The sequence below is a fragment of the Caloenas nicobarica genome, chromosome 5, assembly GCF_036013445.1.
Source record: "Caloenas nicobarica isolate bCalNic1 chromosome 5, bCalNic1.hap1, whole genome shotgun sequence".
Lineage (NCBI taxonomy): Eukaryota > Metazoa > Chordata > Aves > Columbiformes > Columbidae > Caloenas > Caloenas nicobarica.
This window is the reverse complement of record NC_088249.1, coordinates 6,561,282-6,586,980: the sequence shown is the minus strand read 5'-3', so window position 1 is coordinate 6,586,980 and position 25,699 is coordinate 6,561,282. Positions and strand designations below refer to the sequence as shown.

Sequence of the window (25,699 nt, the reverse complement as noted above, 5' to 3'; positions counted from 1 at the left end):
TGAAACAGGACATTTAAAAATGCTATGAGACAACCTCAAAAAGGTCAAAGGAAAGTGATAAAATACACTCAATTATTCTCCTCAGATACTCTCCAGACATCAATGTAATTTCATCGACTTCAGTGAAATTAGTGTTAATGTAGGAATGGAAATGCAGCAAATCTAATCCCAGCATCTCCTTCCTGGAATAGTGAGCAAGAAAACAGAGAGGTAATGAGACAGAAACAAGTGCTGATCAGAAGGAGTTGGACAGGGAGGAGGAGAGTTCCAGGAGCTACTGCCAGGAAATAAAGATGCTTTTCCAGTCTCACATAGTCGTGGAGAGTTCAGCAATACACATGCAGAGGCTGAAATGAAATGCCAGATTTGTTTTTGTTTTATTTTGCCAATATATGCAATCTTCTGTTGTTCTGTGGAGTGTTCTCAAACCCCTTATACCAGGACAGCATCAGTGACTAGTAATATTTCCAGCAATGTTGTTATGCTTGGTATTATGGGGAAGGGAGCGGTGGAGAGATGTGGGACTGATGGAAAGAGGTGTAATCAAGTAAATGTGCTTGATACAGTATTTCGACAGCTCTTCTTTCATCTGGAAAAATACCTGTTTGTAACCTTTGGAGTACTGATGTCCAGTTCAACGTATATATTACTGTCTGGCTTTGTACTCCTCTGATAGAAAATGCAAAAATATATTTAGGGTGTTGCCATGTCATTGCTCTTCAGCAGAACAGCTTGTGGCACTTGCACAGGGGACTGTGGAGACTATTTTCCTAGGACCATAGATGTTCTCTCACGTGCTGTAAAATTACCCAAATATACTAGGATTTAAATTGACGTTCTGTAGAAGGTGAAACACTCTTGGTAAGTGCATTCACACTAGTATCTTCCCCAAAGGCTCTTTTCCACTGGTGAGAAGTGGCTTTGGAGTGGCAGTAAGTGACACCAAAGCCATGGACCTGTGATGGAAGCATCGTCCCACTGCTGAGTCAGGACTGGGGTCGGGAGGGGGATATATTCTGAATATATAAAGAGTTAGTTGATAACGCTGAATGCTAAATTTAAGAAGCCACTTCTTTTCCTCCCCGCCTCCCAGAAGGATGCAGTATAGAGTAACACACGTTATTTCATAGAGTATAAAACTGGGAAACTTGCTCGTTTTTGCAGTTTGGTTTCACTTGGCTATTGACTGTTTTACAAGACAACCGCCGAGGAGGCTGTGAAGAAGCTGACAGGCTCAGTGACAGCTCCGCATCTGCCACAGCTAAATCAATACTGCGGTGAAGGACAGGTTCCCAAAGTGGATAACCAAAGCTGAGTAAAGTTAATTCACCTTGAAAGCCTGAAATATACCAGCGTGAAATTTTTTAGACAAAACCAGCATTATTCCAGCAAAACATGAGAGGTGCTGAGGTCCAGCCATGAGCAGCTGTCTGCCCGAGCGTTGCCTTTAGTGGGAGTGGGGAGAGGGCTTCATGCCAGTCACGGGCACAGATGCTTTGATAAAAAGAAAACCTGGTGCTAATAAATCAGGGAAAAAGGGATTCATGTTGGCTCTGATTGCTAGCAGTTTGCTAGGAACTCACAGTTTGCGTTTAGTGGAAGATGTTCCACTATAATATAAATCTGGGTTGGTGAGAAGAGAGTGAACGTTCCATTTTTTCTTAGGCTGTTAAGACTTTTTTTTTTTTTTTTGTCAAAACAGAATTTTCTTCTGTTGTTCAGGTTTCAAAGGTTTAAAATCGAAAGGCTGGAGGAAAAATGTTTTGCTATGAATTATTTTAGCTTTATAAAACCTGGAGGTGAATTCTTTCACCTTTCTGTGGAACTCTATTTTTTTCCTTTGGTTTTAGTGCAAGCACTTCAGGGAATGCAAATTTTATTTGAGATAGACTTGTCAGTATCACACAGAAAATTTTGGATACAAAATTTTGCTTGGCTCTGTCCAGAGATGCTAAATTTGCAGGACTGAGAATTAGAGAGGTTGCTTAGATGATGTGGATGAGTAAGAAACATTATAGTTCAGTTCAATGTAGCCAGTTTTGTGGTCGTTTTACAAAGCAGAATTATTCTGAAAATAATAGGATGTAAACATCATCTCCAAATTTTAGGCTTTTAATATTGATAGGTAAGTACTTTATTTTGTTCCTTTTGTTCCTAAAAATATCCTAAAATTGCGTACAAAAATCTATCCTCTCACAGAGTTCAGGCTGATGAATTAAAATACAGAAAGAAAGAGCTACTGAACAGAAGCAGCATTGCTTTACCTGCGCTCGGCATCATTAGTATTTTCAGGCAGATATTGTATAAGCAATGTCATGCACTGTTATGCAAACTTGTGTGTTTCCCACATCTCTTAAGGCTACACGGTGCCTGTGTTTTATAGCTGGAGTCATATGTCTAATTGTCTCAAATCCATTCCTATTAATTGTACTGAGATAAAACTGAACGTTAATTAAACAAATACGCAAAGTTAGATTTGAAATAAGTAGAAAGAATTAGCGAATTAGAATACTGAGAGGAAAATTAGCAGCTGCAGAAAGTCTGAGCCCATTCATATTGTATGTTCACCTTTTCATTACATACAGGTGTGTGTAAATCTGTGTATAATGTATAAATCTGTGTATTTGTGCACAAATAAAACATACCAACACGCTGATTTTTGTAGTACAAACGTTAACGTTGGCATATGCAGAAAAAAAGAACCTAGGAGCAGAGAGCTAGACACTTCTAGCTCAGTCCGGTACTTTGAAAGTGTGTTTACAAATTTCCTATTATATTTTAACAAGACAGGCAATTTAGGTGGCGTTCCTCAGTGTGCAAGTGATATTCTGGCATCTTGCCTCCAGCAACATTGCTGTCCTGGGTTCATCTTAATGTGACGAGAACTTGGTGTCCCACTAAAACATTCCCTTAAAAATACTAAATTAAAAAAAAACCAACCTCAACAACAGAAAAAACCTTGCAACTCAAATCCAGCGAGAAGCTGCCAGGTTGTTTCACATGGTAATACTGACAGCTGCCAACTTTACTTGTAGGACTTTTTTCCCTTTGATCCCTTTGAGCCAGTGTTGGTTCCTGTGCTTCCATTCAGTAGTGCTGGAGACCCTTTGTGACTTGTGCTTGTTACTGGTGACAGTTTTGACACTGTGAGGCACACAAAGGAAGGCACACGGGATGGTTTTGATACACAGGTGTCAACGCTGCCCAGTAAGAACAGTAAAGACAGCACTCTGGGAAAGCAGCTTCTTTATTTCTTTGATGGAGAAAGGAAAGAGAAAGATTTATGTGATGGGTAGATGATTGTTTGACAGACACAATTTTGATTTTTTCAAAATACTGGAGAGATTTACATGGAAATGAGGCAATGTTAAAGCTAATATTGAAAATGGAGAAAATTATAAATAAGGGATGGAGCAAAGCGCTAGAGGCGTGGAGGTGCTGGCATACATGGTGAACATAGTTCTCATTAATTTTGGTCATCTTCTGCCTCTCTACTTTCCTTCCGCACCCACTGTAATTCCTTTAGGGAAGTGATTGCATTGTAATTAACATTTAGCATTGCACAGGGCTTTATGCAGCGTGTGAAATGCTATATATGCCATTTGGTAAGGAGGTGATGGATTTCTGGAGAAACAAAAATGATGAGGCATTAGTTTAAGAAGCAGTTTAGCTTGTTCCACTAATCAATTATTCTCTGTGTTTATGTCATGCTCTTCTTATAAATGGCAATTTAAATATGCCTTACCCAGTTGTCACCACTAAAACCTATGACCCCTTAGACTCAATTCCCACTGCATATGAAATACGTAGAAAGAACCCTAACTCTCAGCCTCTTAATCCAGAGCTCTTAGGGAAAACACTTCCAGAATTAAGGCCCCTTCAATACAAGATATGGATTTTTTTTTCTTTGCTACTCAGTTACCACAGGGTAACTATTTGCCCTGCTGCCTGTTGTGGGGTAATTGCAGCCATTTTTCAGGCTGTGCCTTCCTTTCCCAGTGCTTAACACTCTTGATGAATATGATGATGGAGAAGCAGGCCTTAGCAGACCCAAGATATGTAAAGCTTTCCGGATGAAAGAAAATGCAGGAAATTGCATCCAAATGCCAAGAGGAGACAACTGAAACTGTACAGGGCTGTAATTCTGATGGCTAGCACCGTTTCTCAGGTGAATGAACAAAGTAATCTAATAACATGGGGTGGCTGTGCTAAGGGATGTTGAGCAGGGAAGATGTGTGTGAACTGTGATTTCAAGCATCTGCATCGTCAGACCCAGGCAGCCCCTGGCCCCTCATCCTCAAGGGAGGCAATATGTGATTTTTTTGGTCTATGCTGCGGAGTAACCTTCGCAAACTTAAGCTCATGTCCATCGCTTCCTCAGGGCTGGAAGCCAAACACACTGATAGCTATGGACAGTGATAGCCTTAATTTAAGACTGTCTCAGTAAAGCACAGTACTGTGTTTTGCGATACCAATTTAGCTAGTCTTGGATTGCAACTATGTGTAAAAATACAGCTAGTCAGCCCATCACATTTTCATGGTGGAGAGGCATTGGAGCTTTAAAGTAAATATTTTCCATTAGCTAAGTGTTCTCATGGAAAAAAAGCTTCCAGTTTCACCCTTTAAAAATTAGTGACTGTACAAGTGCAGTTGAAAGCCCTTATTTTTATAAGGATTTTTGCATAAAGTGTGCAAAATGCCTAATTGCTTCCAAAGCAGCTGTTCCACTCTGCTGTGCAAACATTGTCCCTTGTAAATGGAAGAACAGCGAGTCTGAATTCCTACAGTTTACTACTGATGATCCTTTTAATTACATAATTATTTAGTTTGTGTCAAACAAATATCTCATCAATGTGAACAGGGATTTTACAGATTTATCATTATTATCATTATCCTCTTAATTTAGAGTTTGCGTTACTACGGTATTAAGAAGGTGTTGGGTGAATGTCAGCAGGACCCATGGAGAGGCTGTGCATCTTATGTGTCTGCAGCACAGGATAGAGGAATGTATGGAGGGCCACCACCTCCCTATCTTGGCAATATGGGACATATATCTGGATGCATTGTACGTAGAATGTATAGGCCATGGGGATGATGGATTCATGCTGGCCATGATGTGCATTCACACAACTGCATTCAGCTTCCCCCTGAATTCTGCAGTTGGATGATGTTGGTGAGAAGTTCAGAGGTGAAGTTCACTGATGAATCCAGACTTTTGCCCATTAGCTTCTCCTCTGAAAAGTGGGGTTACACTTTCCATTGTTGGGGCTTATGGGGGGATAAATATTAATATGTTGGATTATGTAGCACAGGATAATACAGTGATATGGCTGCGCAGGTACTTGGAGGAATTTTTTTTTTTTTTTTTAATTTGGGAACCTTTGGAACTAAAATATGAAAGCCAATATGCTCTAGTATTGATATCACCTCCCTGTTAATGGGGAGTAATTGTATTTAGGACACTGACTGAACACTGGTGTCAGCATTGCTGGAATGGGGAGGTGCGTTTTAACAGCACAATATTTATTGTGGCCAAGAATTCGAAATTAAAGATTGGCCTTTTGAAGACCTGTAAAAGCGCGGGGCTGTGTTGGTGCTGTCAGGAGCACGGCTGGCCAGGAGGAGAGTCGCTGCAGGGTGGAGGTGGGAGGCTGAGGGGCAGGACTCAAAAAAGTGCTGTAAAATGATGATAAGGGAGGGGGCTTAGAGGGATTATTTTCTTCCAAGTAGTACACTTTGTTGAATAATGTTGGTGGATTTGAAGTAAGCTGTTCTGTGGAATTTAGGAGATGGACACTGCCTGTGCTGCCAGGTGTCACACCAAATAGCATCTACAAACGTTTTGCAATATAAACTGTTGTATTAAGGTGAGGTGGAAAGGAATAACAGCAAACTGTGCTGCTTTTAAAATAAGAAATCAGATGTTTGGGTATTGGGTTTAAATCTAATTATATCTTGTGCTTATATATTGGGGTTTGTATTGAATCTCTTGTGAATTATACAGCTTTAATAATACTAATCTAATAATCCTACAGGAATACCGAATTTCAAAATTTTATTGAAGAAGTTGCAGCTAGCCTCAGCATGCAAAAATTAATATCTATATTCTTCCAGGATCAAGGCTTCATCTTCTTTACAATTACAGTTTACAGGTATATTGTATATACTTAGACTAAGAATACTCTAGCATAGAACAGACCATAGGGAAAAATAAGTCTCTCAATCAAGCTTCTCTTCCTAAAGGCAGATGTTTTTCCGTGGACATATATAGCATATGGTCAGAATAATAAAAGACATGAAATGCTTTGGGATAATTTAGGTAACTGTGAGTCTTTTTTTTAGAGAGTTCCTTGGTTTTGAACAGGCATATAGGTTTACGTAACACTACTGCTAAATCATTTAAACATGTTTTATGCATGTACAAATATAGTAACACACACTTTGAATGTAAAAATATATAGCACTTAGACCCTTGTATATAATTTAGGGGATATTTTTCAGCACCGAAGAGTGAAAATGGAAATTAACAGTTGAACCACCAACCTCACCTTTAAGACTGAGAAAAAATATTCCTGCATCATTATATCAAATTGATCTCTATGAAATCAAGTGAAGGCTGTTCCAGATTTACACACATAGGACAATTGAGTTAATGATCATTGCATGATTGTAGGAACATAACAGGAAACATCTGCAGAAATGCGAGTCATTAAAGAGAAGGTGAATGAATGCAGTTTGACCTACCCAGCCGTTTAAAGAAACTGAGTAAAGTAATTTCACCTTCAACCTCTCTAGCATCATCTCTCCTGTTTCTTGTAAATGGATAGACTAAATTAAAACTATTGAAGTGTATGTATACCTTTACGTGTTTCTTTAGAGACTATTTATATCCTCTTACTTTCAAGAGAGGCACAGTCTCTTAGATCATTCAAAGCCTTTTGCAAATGGTCTTCATTGCCAGTTCCCCCTGCCAAAAATAATTAAAATACAGGAAAAATGAAATACCCTTGGTAGCACTCCCCTGCCTTTGTTTTTTATAGGTGAGGGGTGAGGTCCACACTTGGCACTTGGATATTTGCTTCTTAAATAAGGGTGCTCTGAGAAATCTTTGTTTGCTGATTACAGGTACTAAGGGTCATTGATGGACAGCCTTAAACCTGTAAAGGCTGAGAAAGGCATCTGTGCATAGGGGGTCCCCACGCTGACACATCTCTGCCAGCTAAAGGAGCTGGTCCCGCTCACCTCCCTGTCTCTGTCAGGTTTCAGCTGATGCAATTAGCCCAGCCCAAAGCTGAGTGGGGAAGAGCAAAGGCAGGTAACTTGTGTTTTTAAGGCAGACTAAACCCTTCTCAGTACACCACCAAGCAGTGGATCCTTTCTTTCCCTGTAGAAGTGTCACAACAGGTGTAACAAATGCAATAAGTATTTTATTTATATACTTACTATTTCCTTATCAGCACAAAGTTGGTTTTTTTGCATACCAAGACCTGCAAAAAAATAAATATTAGCTTATTTTAAATGACCCTCTTTTCTAGGTATCATATAGAGAACGGGGATGGGGAGCTGATTTACAGAGAGGTGGATTTTTTCCATACCAAATTATGAAAAATATGCTCTTCCCCCAAAAAAACCAGCAGACCGCTACCAGTGTTGGCGTAGGGAAGCACCACGAGTGAGGAGAGTCTTTGAGACACAGCTTCAAAGGTGTGAAGATCAAAGTAGGTTCCCTTTAAGTGTTTGCCAATGGCCCCCCATGCAGTAATGTGTAAGAAAAGTGGAATATTTAGACTAACTAAACCATGTTTCTATACTATTTCCAACAGCAGGCAAAGGAAGGCTTTGACTTCCAACAGAGAGATAATGCTGGTTTTGTCTGTGCAGACTATACCGTGTGTAGGCTTGTGATTTCTGGCTTGGTGAGGTACTGCTAGATAATGCTTCCAGCAATTTTGCAGGTTTGATCCAATGATTTATTCTATCCTTAATGTCTTGAACAAACGTAGTCTTTAAGCACAACTTTCTAGGACCCTATATTGGGAGACACAGAACTAGAATTTCACTTCTGGCTGTATATTTTCTACAGACTGTCTCTATGAAAGAGTCTTTTTTTTTTTTTTAAAATTTTTCAGAGAAGGTCATATGTGCCAGTGGCTTCAGACAAGATGTTTTCACCACGGCATTCTTAGCTGCTTCCAGCCTGGAAGGTGGCAGAGTTGAATCTCTTTTTTCCCAGCTTCACAGGGCACCATGTCACGTTTCCGATCAGCCTGTGTCTTCTGTGTAGGTTTGCATGGCCAGTTGAGTTATATGCGTGGTAATTGCATATGCAGCCTAGCCGCAGTTACAAGCTTGCATAAATTTTACTCATGCAGAAAGGCAGGGTTGTGGGTACAATTATGACTTTTCATTTGTAGTCACAGTCATTTTCAGATGCATCTAACATCAGAGGGCAAGACGAGATATTGTGCACTCACATATCTGATGAGCTGAGTTAATGATAAATCAGCAACTGTTCTTCAGAAGGATGAGGGATGTTGCACTGAGAAGTGGCACTTCGTCAAGTTTGTCCTGCTACAAAAGTCCAAAAGAGTGGAGAAAGCTGAAAAAAAAAATGAAAGAAAAATTCAGTCGGCATTCATGCATCTAGGCATTTTTATAATCCACATACTCATATTCTGAGTGTTGATATATATGCGGTTGGGTACAAAAGCAGAGAGAACCTTTCAGTAGCTAGCAGGTATGATACAACACTCAGTAAAGAAAGGAAAAAATCCTACCCTTGCAAAGAGCTTTATTTTTGGACATCACATAGAGTATTCATCTGCTGTGTTTTCTAAAACTGAAACCTTGTGTTCATCTTTGCTACAAATCGTGTGTTCTCGTTTGATATCATCTTGTGCATTGAGATGAAAAATCCCAAGACTTTCATAAAACAACGAACATTGTGTTTCTGATGAACTTCAGCATCTAATTTTTACATAGACATAGTAAAAAGCACTGTGAGAAATGGAAATACAATTTTTCCATTAGACAGGTTTTAGGAAAATGCCGTGTTTCTTTAAAAATGCCACTTCTCAAACAGGGGTGATAAACAACAGTAAATGAGCTTGAAACAAAGTGAGTTTTCTGGAATGATATAGAAATGTGTTGTGTAGAGGGAAGACATTATGCACCGAGAGATGGAAGGCATTTTTTCCTTTCACAGTGGGTTCTTTCTTGCCATTTGTAGGATACAATTGTTTTTCACAAAAGCAATATGGAAATGCATAGCTGCATTCTGCTACAAAATATCTCCGAGCAAAGATTATTTAAAATGACAGGCACATCTCTGTGTATTTGATAATGTCAAGAGCAGAAGTGCTGCACATTGGTGTTTTGAGGTATTGGAATAATTCTCTTTTCTGCAACATCTGTAATGCCTAATGGAAGAATGTCATTTGCCTCAATAAGGCACCTTAAACTTGCTTGACTTTAAAAGCATCTTTCAATCCACTGCTATTCAACACAGCACTAGCAAAGGGTACATTTAAGGTTTTGCTTAAATACTTCACTGAATTTAGGCTTCAGAAATTAACTGTTTTCCATCAAACAGTGTTCACTGCATCACACTTGTAATAGTCAGTTGGCAGGCATGATTCTTGGGATTGTGCCTTCAACATTTACTTTCAGGCTGCAGCTATATTTGAAAATTAGTTGGGACTAGTATAGGATATAGAGTTAAAATGCACCGGCTGGTTTTAAGTAACTCCATGTATGGACATTATTTGTATGACTGATAACACTGAGTGGGTGTGTGAAATGTATGGGTAAATTCAATAAATAACTCTGTACACATGTGCAAGTGTGTGCATAAATATAAATTTTCGGTTTACACATCTGCATTTGCAGTAATTTGTAAAGATACATAAATTTATTTGAAGTTATCCTTGAATTATGAATACCATTTACTGGTGCATATATATTTATTTTTAATTACTTTTGTTTTATTTCAGCTCTTCTTTATGCAACTATTTTTGGAAATGTCACCACCATTTTCCAGCAAATGTATGCCAACACCAACCGATACCATGAGATGCTGAACAATGTGAGAGATTTCCTAAAATTATATCAAGTCCCAAAAGGCCTTAGTGAAAGAGTCATGGATTATATTGTTTCAACCTGGTCCATGTCTAAAGGAATTGACACAGAGAAGGTATGAATACCTGAGGTAACGATTTAGATAGCAAGAGTTTTTGGTCCATTGTCTACTTTCTTAGAAACAGGACTGTATGACAGCATATAACTTACTAACAAATTCTTAACTGCATGTTACTCCGTTATTATGTTTGTGTTTGGATCAAAAACTGGATGCTTTAAAAATGGACTGTTTTGCCACTTTGGAAATACGCCTTTATTTTTCATTATGGTAAATATTTTCTGCTTTCTAGTCTTACTTTGCATAAATACGAAATAATTTTAATGTACTAAACTGTTGCAGTCAACAGGAAATTGGTCTTCAAGCTGGTCCGAGAATGTAATTTGGTGTCTAACCTACATCAGTATTATTCTGAAAAGTATTGGCATCTGTGAGTTGCAATGAAATGACTTTGATTGGCTTGGACCCTTCACTGATGCCCAGGACATTGACATACCCATCAGCATAATTAGTATAGGATTTAATGGCAGTAGAGATTGATCTCTTCGAGCTAAAATCTCAGCTAGAACTTAAGGCTTTTGGTAGGGAGATACAGAAAATGGGGCAGTACTGGCAGCCATGCAAGGTGGAAGTCCTACAGGGCTTTAGCCCTCAGAAAGGACTGGTCATTTAGGTTTCTTCAAAAGCTGATTAAAGAAGATCGTCTTCGGAGTGTGATTCATCATGTGCCAGGACAAGGTGAACGGTCCTCAGAGCCCCTCTTTCTCCATGATCTGTGCAGTGAGTCTCTCTAGCCTTGGATATTTGAGACAGTTGAGGTCAGGTGGAAGGATTTCCACCTGCAATACCTTGAATGGAGGCAAGATATAACAGTTTTAGGTCTGGAGTTTTGGTCAGTGCAGATCAGTGATGCTCCTGTGGCTTCTGTGGACCTGATACACATCAGCTGAAATTAGGCATTCAAGCTCCAGTTTCCATGAAGATTTCTCTCCTAAGAACTTAAAAGGCCCGAGGGAGGGTAAGGGAGTGTCATGACAGATTAATATCTTAAAATGTCTAATGCTTGCACAGCTTTGAAGTTCTTGCTTCAGTTGAATCTGTTGCGTAATATGGCAGGAGGATGCAGCTTGTTTGGATACACCAAGTTGAAGTTGCTCCACTGAAAAATTTAGTTTTACATCATGCTGATTCAACAGCAGTTATCTTATTAATCATCTGCTGTGAAATTCTGTTTACCATCACAAATATAACTATGTTAAGTAACAAGGATTTTGATTTCTTTGATTCCTGTGCTTCACTGTGTCACGATCTTAAATGTGTTAACTTCTTATACACTAATACCCTAACTTACCAATGCTGATTCGTACGGTGTTAAAAGTGAGCTTTTGTATTGTAAACTACTGTAAATGCATTCAGTCCTATTGTGTAAACTCAAAACCCTGTGAAAATTCAACTTTAATTTTCATTTATCTCCTTGCAGTTAAGCCAGAGTCCTATATTATTCCACTACAGTTTCATTAGATTTTAATGATGCTTTGCAGTTAATTAGGAGAACCAATGCTTCAATTACTGAAATTTCTTTCCATAGTTTCCGCATGTCCAGTTTCATAGATTATAAAAATGCAGTTAGAGCCAAATTTTCGACTTGTGGTAAGCAGTGTTCTCTGGTCTGTAAGACAGTAGCGGCTGCTTAGCTAGATAATTAATATGGCTGTAAAATCTGTGACTTAGGTTTTTAACAATTTTCCCTTGGTAAAGACTTGCCAAAACTTAAGCCTGGATTCGAAACCTATTTAAAACAGTAGAAGGATTTCTGGAATCTCGGCATCTGGACATCGGTAGTTGCATCTAATTGAACTTCCCAGAAAAGCCCATGTTACAGAAGAACAGAAACAAGATAAACGTTAAGAACTTGAGCACCCACTTGAATATTTTGGTGTTTTGTGTCCTTTACAGCCTGAAAGTCTTCAAAAGCAACAGCACCAGTGGCCTGTAGTGCCTGCACTGAGCATCCTGGGGTCTGTATAAGTGTGAAGATCTGGCATTTTGCTTACAGCTGCAGAACCTTAGCCAAAATCAGAATTTGTTTTAGCAAAAGGGTGGAAAGCTGTGTCATAGCCAGGCAGCTTTCCTAACTTTATCTCCACTCAGGAAGGTGTTACGACGTGCTTTACCAAAACAACTGAGAAAATATTGTAAATCCCAGCTGGGAAATGGTAGGAACAATGGTACAGTCCCAGTGATTAGTCATGTAGAGTGGATTGTTTTTCTTGCATTAGTTCCTTCATTACCCCTCCAAGCCCTGTCATAAGACCCTCTGCATTTAAAGTCAATTCATCTGCACTAACTCTAGAGAAGCAAGTGGATGGGAGGGCACTAGGGCACTGTAGAGACCTCCAAGGTACACGGAGTCAAGTCAGTTTTATTACCGTAGGCACAGCGGGGCTAGTGGGACAACATTGCACCTGCAGCTGAGCTGCTAAATCCAAACAGTGCTCCAGCATAGGCTGGAACAGGAGATTAGTGCCCCAGGTCTTGAATTGCTTCTCTGCACTGCTTTGTCTGACAGCCTGGACATGACCTTAGAGATTTCTTCCCATCTAGTTTTCAAAGCTCCAATAATGAGATTCTGACCAGTCTGTTGTCTGGGTATGTTTGCATCACAGTATTTCCCATTCTTTTTAATTTTTATGGACTTTTCAATAAGCTTATTATCTTGCAAAACACGTGTGCTTGTGACACATGATAATTACTGAGGAATTTCTCATCTTTTCAGTTTCCATCAGGCAGCTCAGACAGTTTGCATCATCCAAGGATGTTTGTCAACCTAACATACAGCATTACATCCTAAACTGTTCCAAATATATCTGCATTGTCACACTGGCATGTGTTTTGCGACATCGTTTGCCACAAATTTATAATACATTTCATTCAGTCACTCAGCATGTTGAAATGGCTTTGTTTTGAAATCTAAATTCAAAGAACGAGGAGGTTAGTGTTCTAACAAAGAATGAAAACTCTTACATGAGAGTTACAGTAGCTTCCTATGGTGATGAACAATCCTAGTAAATTGATGGAGTAAAAATAAACACTTGCATGTGTTTCTCTGATAACTACATATTATAAGTTAATATGTGTTAAAATATAAGTTAATAGCTTGATTGGAATTACTGCAACTTAACGCGTAGATTTGTTGCATCAGCTCTCAAATATTTGTCCTTAAATGACACATTCAGTGTGTAGTCCCAAAAAAGATCTTGACTAAAACTGGTTAGAATGAGTCCTTAGATGGGAGCTGAAGACAAAGTTAGCATAGAGGAAGTTTAATGAAGGTATAGTCCCTGCTGCTTGTGGGAGCAAGCTATCCCAAACAGAACTTTGTTTTAAAGCCCCAGTCTATTGTCCTTGTATGTGAAAGAGGACTTGTTCCCCCAGACTGAAGAGATGATGCCTTAAGCGCACAATTTTGGCTTTCCTGTTCTCTCTGGGAATAGCTCATCTTCAAATCCTGTCTTCAAACCACAGCACTTCAGCCTGTCTCTGAGTGTTCACAAATAAGGAATTAACAATGACACTAAAAGCATTTGCGTATTTATTATTACTACTTAAGGGGAAGTAAGTGGCCTCTGATCTATAATCTTAAATCACTTAAACATGAGAGCCCTCCTGTGACAACTGGGATGCTGTATGTAATACATGCATATGGACTCTTATCTTCTTGTGTAACGGTGGCTCAGATAAGATGGATTTTTTAATTATTTTTAATGCTACAGGTTTCAGGTTTATTCATCTAATAGTGAGCAGAGCTAAAATGGTGAGAAAACTAAGAAGCCTTTATATACTAAACGGTATCTCTCATCCAGCAGAACCTGTTTTTTTGAGAGACATAAAAAAGAGGCAGTATCTTTTCTGTATATGACCATTTTTAAGCAGCTGAAAAGAATCTTTTCAGTAATAATTTAATATATGAAATGCACATCAAATTCAAATCTCTTAGTATTTATTGAAATCTCTAGGCAGCAAATGAAAAATTTATACATATTAGCTCTTCTATAAGAAATAGGTCATTATACATAAAAGCAGAACAACCATTAACTAACATGCAGATGTCTCAAGGTCTCATCTAATGATAACGTTCTGAAATACCAGTAAAACCCAAAGATTTTTCTATTCCTGACCTCTGTGCTGTTGTATGGCTTAGGATTTGCTCAGCAAGCAATTAAATAAAAGTCTATCATGTTTTAACAGTAATTTCCTTCAGAAAAGCCATAGGTTGAAAGAGAAAAAAGGCATCTATTTTGTTTCAAGCTAAGCATCAGTGGCAATTCGAATAACGAGAGCCAATTCCACACTGCGATGACTGAAATGGAAATAATGGGAAAATAACACAGTATTAAAACTATTCAGTGCTGACCCACTAAGCTTTCATACAGGAGAGATGGGTTTATGGTAAATAGATAGAGGTTGTAACTTTAATAAACATCAATCTAAAGAAGGACAGTGAAGTTTAGTCATGTTTGCTGTTAATAAGACGTTCAAGTAGGAATTAATGATACGCTGAGATGAAGAGGGGAATCAGACTGCCATTCCTGCAGTGTCCCATCACACAGAAGTATCTGTAAGTGCTGGCTGGATGTCCTCGTGGATGACCGGGGTAGAAGGCTTCCAAGCTTCATGGCCAAAGAGAACTTCTACAAAATTAGGTGTGACAGCTACATACATTTCCCTGCTGAAGAGGGAAGGTAAAAATCATTTGGACAAGTATTTTTTTTTCGTTGTAGAGGCGGGGTTGTTGGTCGTTCCTTGCAGATCGGGACGAGGTGAACAAGAAGTCTTCCCTCGGCTCAGAGAGCTGAGCTAGGACCAGGTACAGTTGCAGTCCACGGTTCTCTGGAGAGCGGTCAGGGTCTCACTGTCCTTCACACGGGTCCAAGAGTGGGGCCTGTCACCAGTGGGGCTTTCTGTTTCACCTTTATGGATGGTATGGATTATTTACCTCTTGCACGCACTGTGCAGAGCCAGGAAGATTATCCACAGTTACCTCTGCCTGCTGGATGTGTTCATCTTGGGATTGATACATATTAGACTATGAAATGCCAGAGCTATGGAGCAGCTCATGAGTTTATTTTCTGGGGGAAGGAGTACCCAAGTGGATGGGCCGGGCATTTTCCTGACCACTGTGACCAAGGGGATGGAGCTGACAGAGGGGCTGTCATTTCCAGAGACCACATCTAGGGGAAGGTCTTCTCCAGATCTGTTTTCTTAATGCTTTCACCCTTGAATGTCTTTACATAATGCTGCATGTTAGAAAATAAAGCCACCTCTTTAAGAAGTACAAAATAAAATAATCCATTGATCGACTCCATTCTTGCCAGAAATTGTCACTCCAAAAGATGTTGTAACTTGAGAGATTATTTCATATATGCCATATTCTTTTGGATGTTTATTTTTCTTTCTTTTATTTAAAAAGTTGATTTAAATTATCTAATTCCCTGTTGTCTGCTGTCCTTTGCCCCATTAGAAGGTCATGTGATGATTTTGCAGGGGTAGATATTATAGCAAAACTGAAAACAATAAAACCGTTAACTGTTCTGAGACTTCTACAGCTCTTAGGCAACCTGGGATCTGCTACTTTGGGTCGTTGGTGAATTTGACCAGTGTGCCACAGCGTGTTAAACAAACCAGCAGGCCCTGTGCTGGTGAACCACTTGATTCTTTAAAACACACGATGTTGCCTCTCCCCCTGTTTTTCAGACCTTTAGCCAGATTCTGTCTGTGTTGACAGTGCTGAATTTAATCTAATCAAGAGACGGTTTCTAGGGATTTTGATCTTGATGCTCAGTTAAAAAGTGGTCAATTTTGTTACTATACCACTAAATCTGACCATTTTGATCACTGGTTCGGATCATGTGTTGTTAACAAGAAAACAAGCCGAACTCCACTAATTAGACTTGATTTTCAGATCTTGGTTTCTGAACATTTAAATTCAAGTGACCTTGGATTATAGTGCAATTAAAATGCAGCACACCATTGCTGCTGAAATTCGATTCTTAGTGCCAAGATACTCAGTGATGTATTAAAGATTAGCCTAATGCATGCAGGGTTAATAACTGCTCAGTTCTGTACATCACCTTAGAGTTATTGACAAAATTACCTGATTATTACAGGAAAATGCTATGTGATTTGCTAATCAGCTGTTTTCTTACCTTTGTACCTTTGGCCTCCATCCAGTGCCAAATGTAACACTTTCAGCCAGGTCTGCAAAAGACTTCAACAGTCAAATGAGCCAATCCTTCTAAAACTCTGAATAGCTTGGTCAGTTGCTTAGAGGGTATTGTGTTTTTTAGGAAAGAACTGACCTTTATTATGACAGATGAGTATGTCTGAAAAGGCATAGTAGCCTTTCTCTGCAAAATAAAAGAGCTATTGGTGGCCTGTAACTGGTTAAAAGTTAGAATTTAGTTTATTTATTATCAAAGCTGACAGTCTTCAGTATTTCCAATATGTGTTATGGTTATTCGTTTAGGAAACGATCCTTGTTATTCAACCGCTAAGACTGTCTAAGCTCTTCGCTTGCATATCAGTCGATATATTCCTTAGCTACAGCTCCAAGAAAGTGAGAATCCTGTATGCTGAAAGAGAATTGCAAATAGATAACATTCATGATTCACTGGCCTCTGCCCTTTTTGCTAACAAGTCTTAACAGATTCTGTAATATTTGCTAAGCCATCTTGTAGTGTATTGCAGCTGGGGAAGATTTTTTAAAAAAATGCTTAAACCCACCCTAAAAGATATTGTTTGGACACACTCTTAATCTGTACAGTTTTTGTTTCGATTCATTTGCTTTTCTTTGAGTTCTTTATGATCTCTGCTCCCCGTAGAGTTCTTTGAAATGTTCAAGGGGCTTATCTTAAACTGCCTGAGCATGCTGAGGAAACAGATGGGAGAGGAAAAAAATCAGATGGAATCTCCTTGGGAGGTTTCATTCCCCCTTTACAGATCTCGAGCTGAAAAGATAGTGAGACGTTTTGTGCCAGTTCCCTGTGAATCTTCCAGAGCTGGTTACTGCCTTTCCCAATCTCTAGCAGCAACCAGAAGCTTTTCACTCACCGCCAGCGTTTTACGTTTGCCACGGGGTGCTCTAGACATGGCAGCAGTGTTGAATCTCTGCACTGGGTGTCGTTGTGTTGGGGTTTCTACCAGCTGAGTGCCAGGTGGTGATGGCAGAGCTCAGCAGTTGCCCTATTACTGACTTTGAGGAGGTTTAATTTTCTGCGCGAAGAAGGGGAGTGATGAATGTTATTCTTTGCTCTATTTTCTCCTCTCTCAGCTTTGTAGTGGTTTGGGTCTTCGTGGATATATGTGTGCTGTTCATGTGTGGTGTGGAGCTTTGCCCCTTTTCTGGTAGAATCACAGCTTATACAGCCAGCAAAGATTTTCCTCTGGGTAGAATTTGACTTTCTCCTTTGATTTTGCACTGAAAAGCAGCAGGCTCTTTTCTTTCATGCTGCTTGAACGCATACGGGAGAGCTGACTGCGAAGTCTGTGGCTACGGATTTATTACAAAGCAACTTCTGTAGGAGCACAAGCATCTGGTCCCTGCAGACTTTCTGCTCCAAGTCGTGTGCTCCAAACCCATCAATTAGTAAAGCATTGCAGTCAGCAACCTTAATATCCTGCCTTGCTTAGAAAGTACAGGTTTCACTGAGAAAGGTCTTGAAATCTCTAGGGAAATTTCCTCTTCAGAAATTTGGCTTGCTGGTTTTTGATACACTGCTAAAAGAACACACAGGCTGGAACAAGTGTCCCAGCTGAACTTCGGTTCTGCCGACATGACGTGTTGGAGGCATTTCTCTAACAGTGAAACAGTAAATTAAGTGTTACAGGATATCCTCTCCCTTAACCTGAAATTCTCTTTTATACCCATGTGTGTGTGTTTGTACACCATGCAGACTTACGTACAACCATGTTGCTACTAGTTTGTATCTTTTTAGTTGCATGTTGCCTGAAAAATGTTGAGATCTCAGTAGGAGCATTTCACAATAAGGATGCCTAAGTCTTGTATTGTCAATAAGGGACAGAAGAAAATTTATCTCAATTTGAAGTGCTCATTTTCTCATTTTCTGCTCTTGGAATCTTTGGACTATTTTATCATTAGCTTCCAAATGCTTCTATGTGATCCTACATCACATTATGTGTATTCTTTGGAAGCAACAAAAATATTACATACTGTAATCCGTGTCACCAACAACCCCTTTCTACAGTTCAACTAATAGAGAAGCTGGTGGCATCTGTGAGACTCCTGAATTCATGACATTGTTATTTGTAAACACACAAAGAAGTGCTGCAAAGTCAGGTTGGAGCTTGTGAAGTCCTGTGCTTGGAGCATACAGTAAACATGAAGCTGAATATTGAGATCGTGTATCTTTCTTTCCTCTTTTTTTCCCCTACATACAGCTGCATTTGTCTTTATCATTCAAAGCTCCTTTGCCAAATCCTTTAATGTTAAGTGTTTCTTTTGGTTGTCATCTGTTTCATTCTCTGTTCTCAGACAAGAAAGCTGAAATAAATGATATTTGTTCCTGGCTAACTCTTGGATCATTACTCATTTACTGCTATACTAGCTGATAAGTGGTATCTCCATACATCTCCTTACAGTAATATGTCATTAGGAGAATCACTTTATCATGACAAGAGAAAATTCCTGAATTATGCTTTCTAAGACTGGCTTTTTCTGTGCAATGGAATTTTTTCTGTCTTTTCATATTACGGTGTGTAATGATAGATAAGTTTGTTGTGTCCGTAAAAAGACTAATGCTTTGAGTGTTCACTTTTAATACTCTGTATTTAGCTCTGTATTTGTGAGGAAACAATATGCTGCTTTGCACCCAAATGGCTTTTATTCTTGAGGGACACAATTAATTTACACTCCATAAAACAAAGGGTCCCACAACATCTCTGAATCTTACCGTAATAACGTCTGCGATATTTTAACCAAATTTTCCTGAAGTTTGGAAGCTTAAAAAGTAAAATTTGGAAATCGGTCATGTATGAATGCACACATTTTTCTAAAGAGCAGTGTTGGAGAATTTGTAACTCGTGGCCTTGTTAAGTCAAAAGCATTTATATTACTGAAAGTATTAAAGGGACATAAAAAACTTCTAACCATGATTTAGGCCCAAGAGTAGAAAAAGATGTTAAAAATCATCAATCATGATACCAAAAAAAGCAGAATTTTTCATTAAATTACTATTGAGAAGAAGAAAGACGGCATGTTTCTATTTTATTACAATAATGACAAACTTTCTATTTGATCCAGAAGTAGGGCTATGGTGAAACAACCACTCTGAAAAGTAATTTTTTTTTTTTTTTTAACTGGAAATACTAAGGTGTGTTCATATTTCTAATGGTAAATAGAATGACTCAGGTAAGTATAAGTTTGTAAAATTGACATTTGCCCCTGATAAAATTGTGGAAATATGATACAGGACATGGTCAACAGTGACTCAGACAAGACATTATTACTAATGCAAATTATGGTTTATGGAGAATATGTCTTGTCAAATGTGTTTATTATTAATTTTATCATAAAACATACTTATGCAGAGTGTTTTAATGCGTTCTGCACAACATTTTGTTAGAGAAAAATAGCATTAGCCAAATTAATTTATTCTGGGCTAAATCAAATAAAAACTAATTATCTGGTAGGTCTGGGAATGTGGTTGTAAGTGAGAAATGGGGAAATTTCCAAAGAGATACTGTGCTTCATAGTGTTAAGCACAAGAAGTATCACCTCTCTTGTTTATTCAAGATGAGATCAAGAGGTGACCTGGTCATGGTCTACAAACATCTATATGTGGAAGAGATTTCTGATGATTGCAGGTCTTTTATCTGAGCAACATGATGAGACCTGCTGGCTGTTGGCTGAAATTTTTTTTAAAATCAGTTCAGAAACAGCACGTTTTAAAAGAGAGAGTAGCTGTCTACTGGAACAACTACCCTACATCATTTGAAAACATTAAATTAAGGCCTTCTAGGCTATAATTTTACCAGTTATTCTGGGATTGATATGAAAATTATGAGTGCAAGAGGTTAGTGCAGTTGGTTGCAGTAGTCCCTTCTAGCCTCAGACTGTCATAGTACAGAGGACAGGAGAATAACTTCTACTTCACCTTTTTGCATTCATTATATCTTTGACCACAAAGGCACTTCGATCTATTGAAATAAGGAAGGGACCAAATGTTATTATTAAACTACAAGTTGTTTACCATTTTCCCGTTACGTCCCATACTTCTTTTGCATTAAACAGAAATGAAAATCGTGGCTTTACTTCAATATTCACATGACCATTTGCCTCAAAGCTTAGTCAGGGTTACCAGAATCTCCCTCTGTTTGCTAATATTCAATAGTAGTCAACAGATTGACCCAATGTCCCTGTCTCTCACACTGCCTGCAGAGCAAGCTGCCAAATTAATTCCCCACAATGAGAAATTAATCAGTACTATTGATCTGCAGTATTCTTTACATGAGCCTTGCAGAGTGCTCTTAGTCTCATGCTCTTTTCTATTATTTATCCTAGAAAATCTTTAAAAGGTTTTATATGTTTTTCAGTGCAATTAGCTACCATGCGTTTTAGGGTTATGTTAGTGTGTTTAGGAAGATGTGCAAATATTAAACACATATTTTACAAACCTAACAAGACCCACAGGTTTTCACTTTCTTCCGGTGTATTCACGTTACTATTTCAATAGGGAAAGCTATATAAGGTAAGAAATTAATTGAAGGTCTTATTTAATTGATCTGCTATGAAGACATCTTCATGTTTGCAGGACAGTTTTTCATTCACCTTTACCTTTCGTAAGGTTTCATAATACTTTCTTTTTGCTCTAATCTCAAGCTCTTTGCCTTTTCTAGTCTGGAAGCCCTTCCGGGGCAGGTTACTTATTATATGTCTCTTTGGCACTGAAAGTAAACCTTAGGTGTGTTTGAATACATGTCGGTAAGTGGTCATCTGCATCAAGACTTTTGAATATTAGGTTTTCTGGATGTGAGCAAAATGTGGTGTTTTCTATTGTGAATGGTCCATCTTTGCATGTCTTCAAGCTCCTTCAGCTCTGAGCGTCTGTTCTGTGGTCCTGCAAGGATTGAGCATAGCAGCGGGTGGATAATCTGGGCACCAGGTCTGGAGGGATACCCATAAACAGGACATAGTAGTGCCACCTGCAATTCTGGAAAAGAAGTGTGAAAACTGTTAGGAAGGAGAACAGTGTAACAGTGTGGTCCCTTCTTCCAAATCACCCTTTCATCTGCAGTGAAAGCAGTAGATGGGTAGAAAAAGACTACCCCAATGCAAGATAAAACTCCCATCCAGAAGCTTTATGAAATAACCAAATGGATGTAGCTTAAGATCCACCCAAACAGGTCTGAAGATCCATCCATTCAGTTATTTCATAACATGAGCGCTGGCCTGGTGTCATATTCTCAGCTGACTATTTTTCACCTTTCTTTTATTCAGGTCCTCTCAATTTGCCCAAAGGACATGAGAGCAGATATTTGCGTGCACCTAAACCGGAAAGTTTTTAACGAGCACCCTGCCTTCCGTCTGGCTAGTGACGGCTGCCTGCGAGCCCTGGCTGTGGAGTTTCAGACGATCCATTGCGCCCCAGGGGACCTCATCTATCATGCTGGGGAAAGCGTTGATGCTCTCTGCTTCGTGGTCTCGGGATCCCTAGAAGTCATCCAGGACGACGAGGTGGTGGCTATTTTAGGTACTGTGAGCTCTGTTGAAATGTTTGTGGTTTGGATGTATTTGCCTTCTGCTTAGTTTCAAATATTAACTAGTCTTGCCCAACGTCAGCTGGGACTACAGGAGGCTAGCAGTTGTCATAAGGTCGAGATGTCGTGGCTCCGGAGATACTGTTCTAGAAGAAAATCCTTCATCTTTTATGCCATTGGGAATGCTCTTTCTGCCCAATATGGCTCACTGGTCACAGTGACAGTATGTCTGAGCAGAAGGGAATGGCATCTGTGTGCTTGACATCTTTTAAATAGCCTGGTAGATGAAATGCACGTTGTGTTATATATCAATCTCTCAGGAGGCTTTCCACGTTAACCTGCACACTGGGATTTCCATTCGTCTCTATTCTAGCCGAGAATAACACCTGCAAACAGTCTCTTCAAGGAAGCAAGATTATCACTTGTATTGAACTGGCTTTACAGAAAATAAATAGTCTGATGCGACTATGCAGAGGCAGGAATGCACCATTTATCCAGCCACAGATGTGAAAAGTCTGAGTAATGGGGGAGCTTCAGGTTTAATCATCCTGTAACTCCACTCTGGTGTCTGGTTTGCCAGCAGTGGGTGGGAAAGAGCCTAATGCAGACTCCTTATGAGCTTGTATGGGATTGGGAAAGGTGTAGCAGATGATGGAACTGAGTGGTCAGCACTGGTGTTAAGGCAGGAATCATCCTCAGAGGCAGAACAATGTAGAGGAAGAACTGGTAGCTCTGCATGAAAACCCTTTGGAGTCTGTCTTGCCTGTTTAAAATAGATCCATTTCTTGCGGAACTCATCTCCTGTTCAATATTAGCTATTTGCCTTCTCTTAAATGGGAGCTGTGGCTCCCTGAGGGCAAATCCAGTGGGTGGCTTCATTTTAGGGGACCTCTCGCACCCCACTGAAGCTCTCCACTGCCTCTTCCCTGTAAGGGTGGCTCCGGAGGGCTCCATGGGTCCGTCTTGTGTCTCTTGTGGATGATGGTTTGTGGGAAGAGGGCAGACATGGGGGTTCAATACTGGTCATGAATTAAGGCTTTAGCTCCTTCCCAGCTGGCAGCAGGGGGAAGGATAGGAGAAATGAAGACAAGCATGTAGCCAAAGGAGGCTTCTGTTGTGTTGCCATACAAGCCCATGTACACATGTTTTCCAGTGGGGTGAGACTGGGCACTGTACAGGTGTGTGGATGGGACCGCGTGGGAACGGCTCCTGGGAGACACAACTCAGATCCTCCCAAGTGGAGAGTATGAACTCAGGAAAATACACAGCCATACTCTTCAAATACTTGCTGCGTCCTTCTATATTCTGGTATATACTAAAGTTTTTTAAAAGACAGATTTAATATAAGGATGAATCTGTTGCTATATTCAGATATGAAGTCATTATGGTGAAAGCTCCTAAATCTACAATTTCCATAGTAAAATATTCCGTGTACTTCAGCTCACTGGACCATTTCATTTTTGTTATTAATCTCAGGGATGATATCTTACATTGGCTTACAGCTATTTAAAAAATAAAAGCTTGAAGAGAAGGTAGCAGCATTTAAACAAGTAAACGGTTTTCTGAGTATTACAATGAAAACAAACAATGAATATGTAATTTACTGAGCTAGAACCCATCAGTAATTGGATTACATGCAAAACTTTATTGCCTTTGATAATGAATGTTGTGTGTTTGGAAAGACAGTAAGAACTTTTTGTTTCTACCTTATAGATGTGGTAAATCCAGTATCTGTGTTATTCTCCATTTGGCTAGAAAGAGCTTTAACTATATCTAGTTAAAGTGAATTACCTTTAATTACCAAAAGTGCCTTTAATTCTGCCATGACTGCTGATGGGCAATCCCATAACTCAGAGCTACATTCATTGTGTACTACAGGGTTTAGCAGAATGTGTGAATTTAACTTAAAGCAAGATAAACTGCTTCCTCTAGTCATAGAGCACACTGAAAAGCTTTTTTGTGCTCTGGCAGATTATTTAACAGAATAGTGAACTGAGTAATTATGAGATGTTGTATCCTAAAAATTCACTGGTGAAAGAAATTATCTCCCAGATGTAGTTGCAAAGACATTTATAGTGGCAGCTGTGGCAACTGAAATAGTGTCTGTAGATCAGATGGTGAAGAACATAATTTTTATCGATCTGCTCTGTCTTGAGAAGTTTGATCACAAGGAAAGTGAATCTACCTAAGGGGGAGACCAGGTTTAAAAGCCTATGCCTAACCTCTGTAGCCTGCTTTGAATACTCCAAGCATCTGCTGTCACACTGGGTTTCTTAGCGAAAGTCGATTTATGGGGTTGTACTACCAATCTTCTCCATTCCCAGCAGTAACCTAGGGTGGAAATTGGATTAGTGTCCTTTGGAAACTTGTCCTCATTAATTCCCTCTATGGAAGCAGGACATGCTCTCTGCCAGCCTCTGCTCCTTGCCTAAGTTTGTTTAGTACCTTGCAGTTACTGTTGTAGTAGTGTATGGTTATTTAATATGGCAGTGTTATTTGCCTTGCTTAAAGACAGAGAGAAGGTGTGTTGTCCTTTTTTTTTTTTTTTTAACATGCTCACCCAGAGATGGAAGTTTCGGTGTATTCTTAAAAGTGGAATATCCTAGAAAAGTGCATCAGGTAGGAACACCAAAACAGGTTAAGAACACGCGTCCTCTATCTCTTACATACGTGCTTCTGTCCAAAGGGCAGGGCTCTATCCTCCCTCACAAATCATTCTGTGATATTGCTCCTTTTTCCCCTTCTCCGTCTTCCCTTATCACATTCCCTTCCCTTGCACCCCTGGTGACTTGGCACGTCCAGCCTCCTTGCCTGCCGAAGGAGGAGACTTGGCGTCCCATCCAGGTGTTTTCTGCAGGCTCCACTGTGGAGACAGTCATCTTTTTGTTCAGCAGCAGTTCTCCCAGCTCAACGGCCCCAGTTTTTCATTTCTTGCACTTGAAGGCAGGTGAATCCCAGTGATTGGCAGGACAACTTGCAGCACTGTGATGTTTTGTTCTCCCTTAGTTTGGTTTTGTTCTCATTTGTGCCTAATTAAATGCCCAGCTGCTGCAGTAATCAGCATTACAGAAATCAGTACAGTAAGAGAATGAATCCAGTTGCAGATCCGCAGTTTATACAACTCATTAATGAAGATACCCAGGTGCCCCATTACGTTCTCTTCATTAGTTATCTCAATTTCTCGAGGACGGTTTCTCACCTTTTGCAGGTACTGACTAGTGCTGTAGCAGAGAGCACACCCCATGCAGAGCTGGTGTAATGGGGTGCTGCTTCTCTGGAGAAAACAAGATCCAGTCATTTTAACATGACGCATCTGCAGTTGCCAAGATAATGGAGAAGGGCAGACAGTCTCATCTCTAATTATCAAAACTTTCCTAGCACACGAGGTGACCCTGAGAAGGCACATGAGAAATTTTCCAGTCTCAAGCAGGAGTAAACAATTTAACTGCCACCACTCTGCATGGGGAGGTGTTATCAGCGGAGGACTCTCAGGAAGGACCAAAGGTTTGAAGTCCCCCAGGCTAATGAAATGAGGCATCTGCTGGCAGAGGGCACCTAACAACTCACCTTGCTGCAATTAACCTGAATTTGCTCCTGGTGAGGAGTTTCTTTTGAGTGGCGACACCAACTAAGTGTCTCTGGAAGCTGTTTTCCAGCTCCTGCTATTTGCACAATTGACTGTGTAAGTTGTACAGTAACTTAAATCAGGCAGATTGATTAACAAGGTTTAAAGAAGTCATTTCGCCAGCAGAGAAATAATGACCCACCATGTTCAAATGTTGATTGTAG

The 25,699-nt window shown here is 39.6% G+C and overlaps 1 protein-coding gene across 1 annotated transcript in view; it reads left to right on the top strand.

The window, feature by feature from the left end:
* Positions 1 to 25,699, top strand: part of KCNH5 (potassium voltage-gated channel subfamily H member 5) — a 156,936-nt gene that overhangs the window by 94,586 nt on the left and 36,651 nt on the right. Inside the window, exons 8-9 of the mRNA XM_065636117.1 lie at positions 9,993 to 10,192; positions 21,651 to 21,903. Of these exons, the coding sequence (XP_065492189.1) occupies positions 9,993 to 10,192; positions 21,651 to 21,903 (453 nt within the window). The remainder of the gene's footprint in view (positions 1 to 9,992; positions 10,193 to 21,650; positions 21,904 to 25,699) is intronic.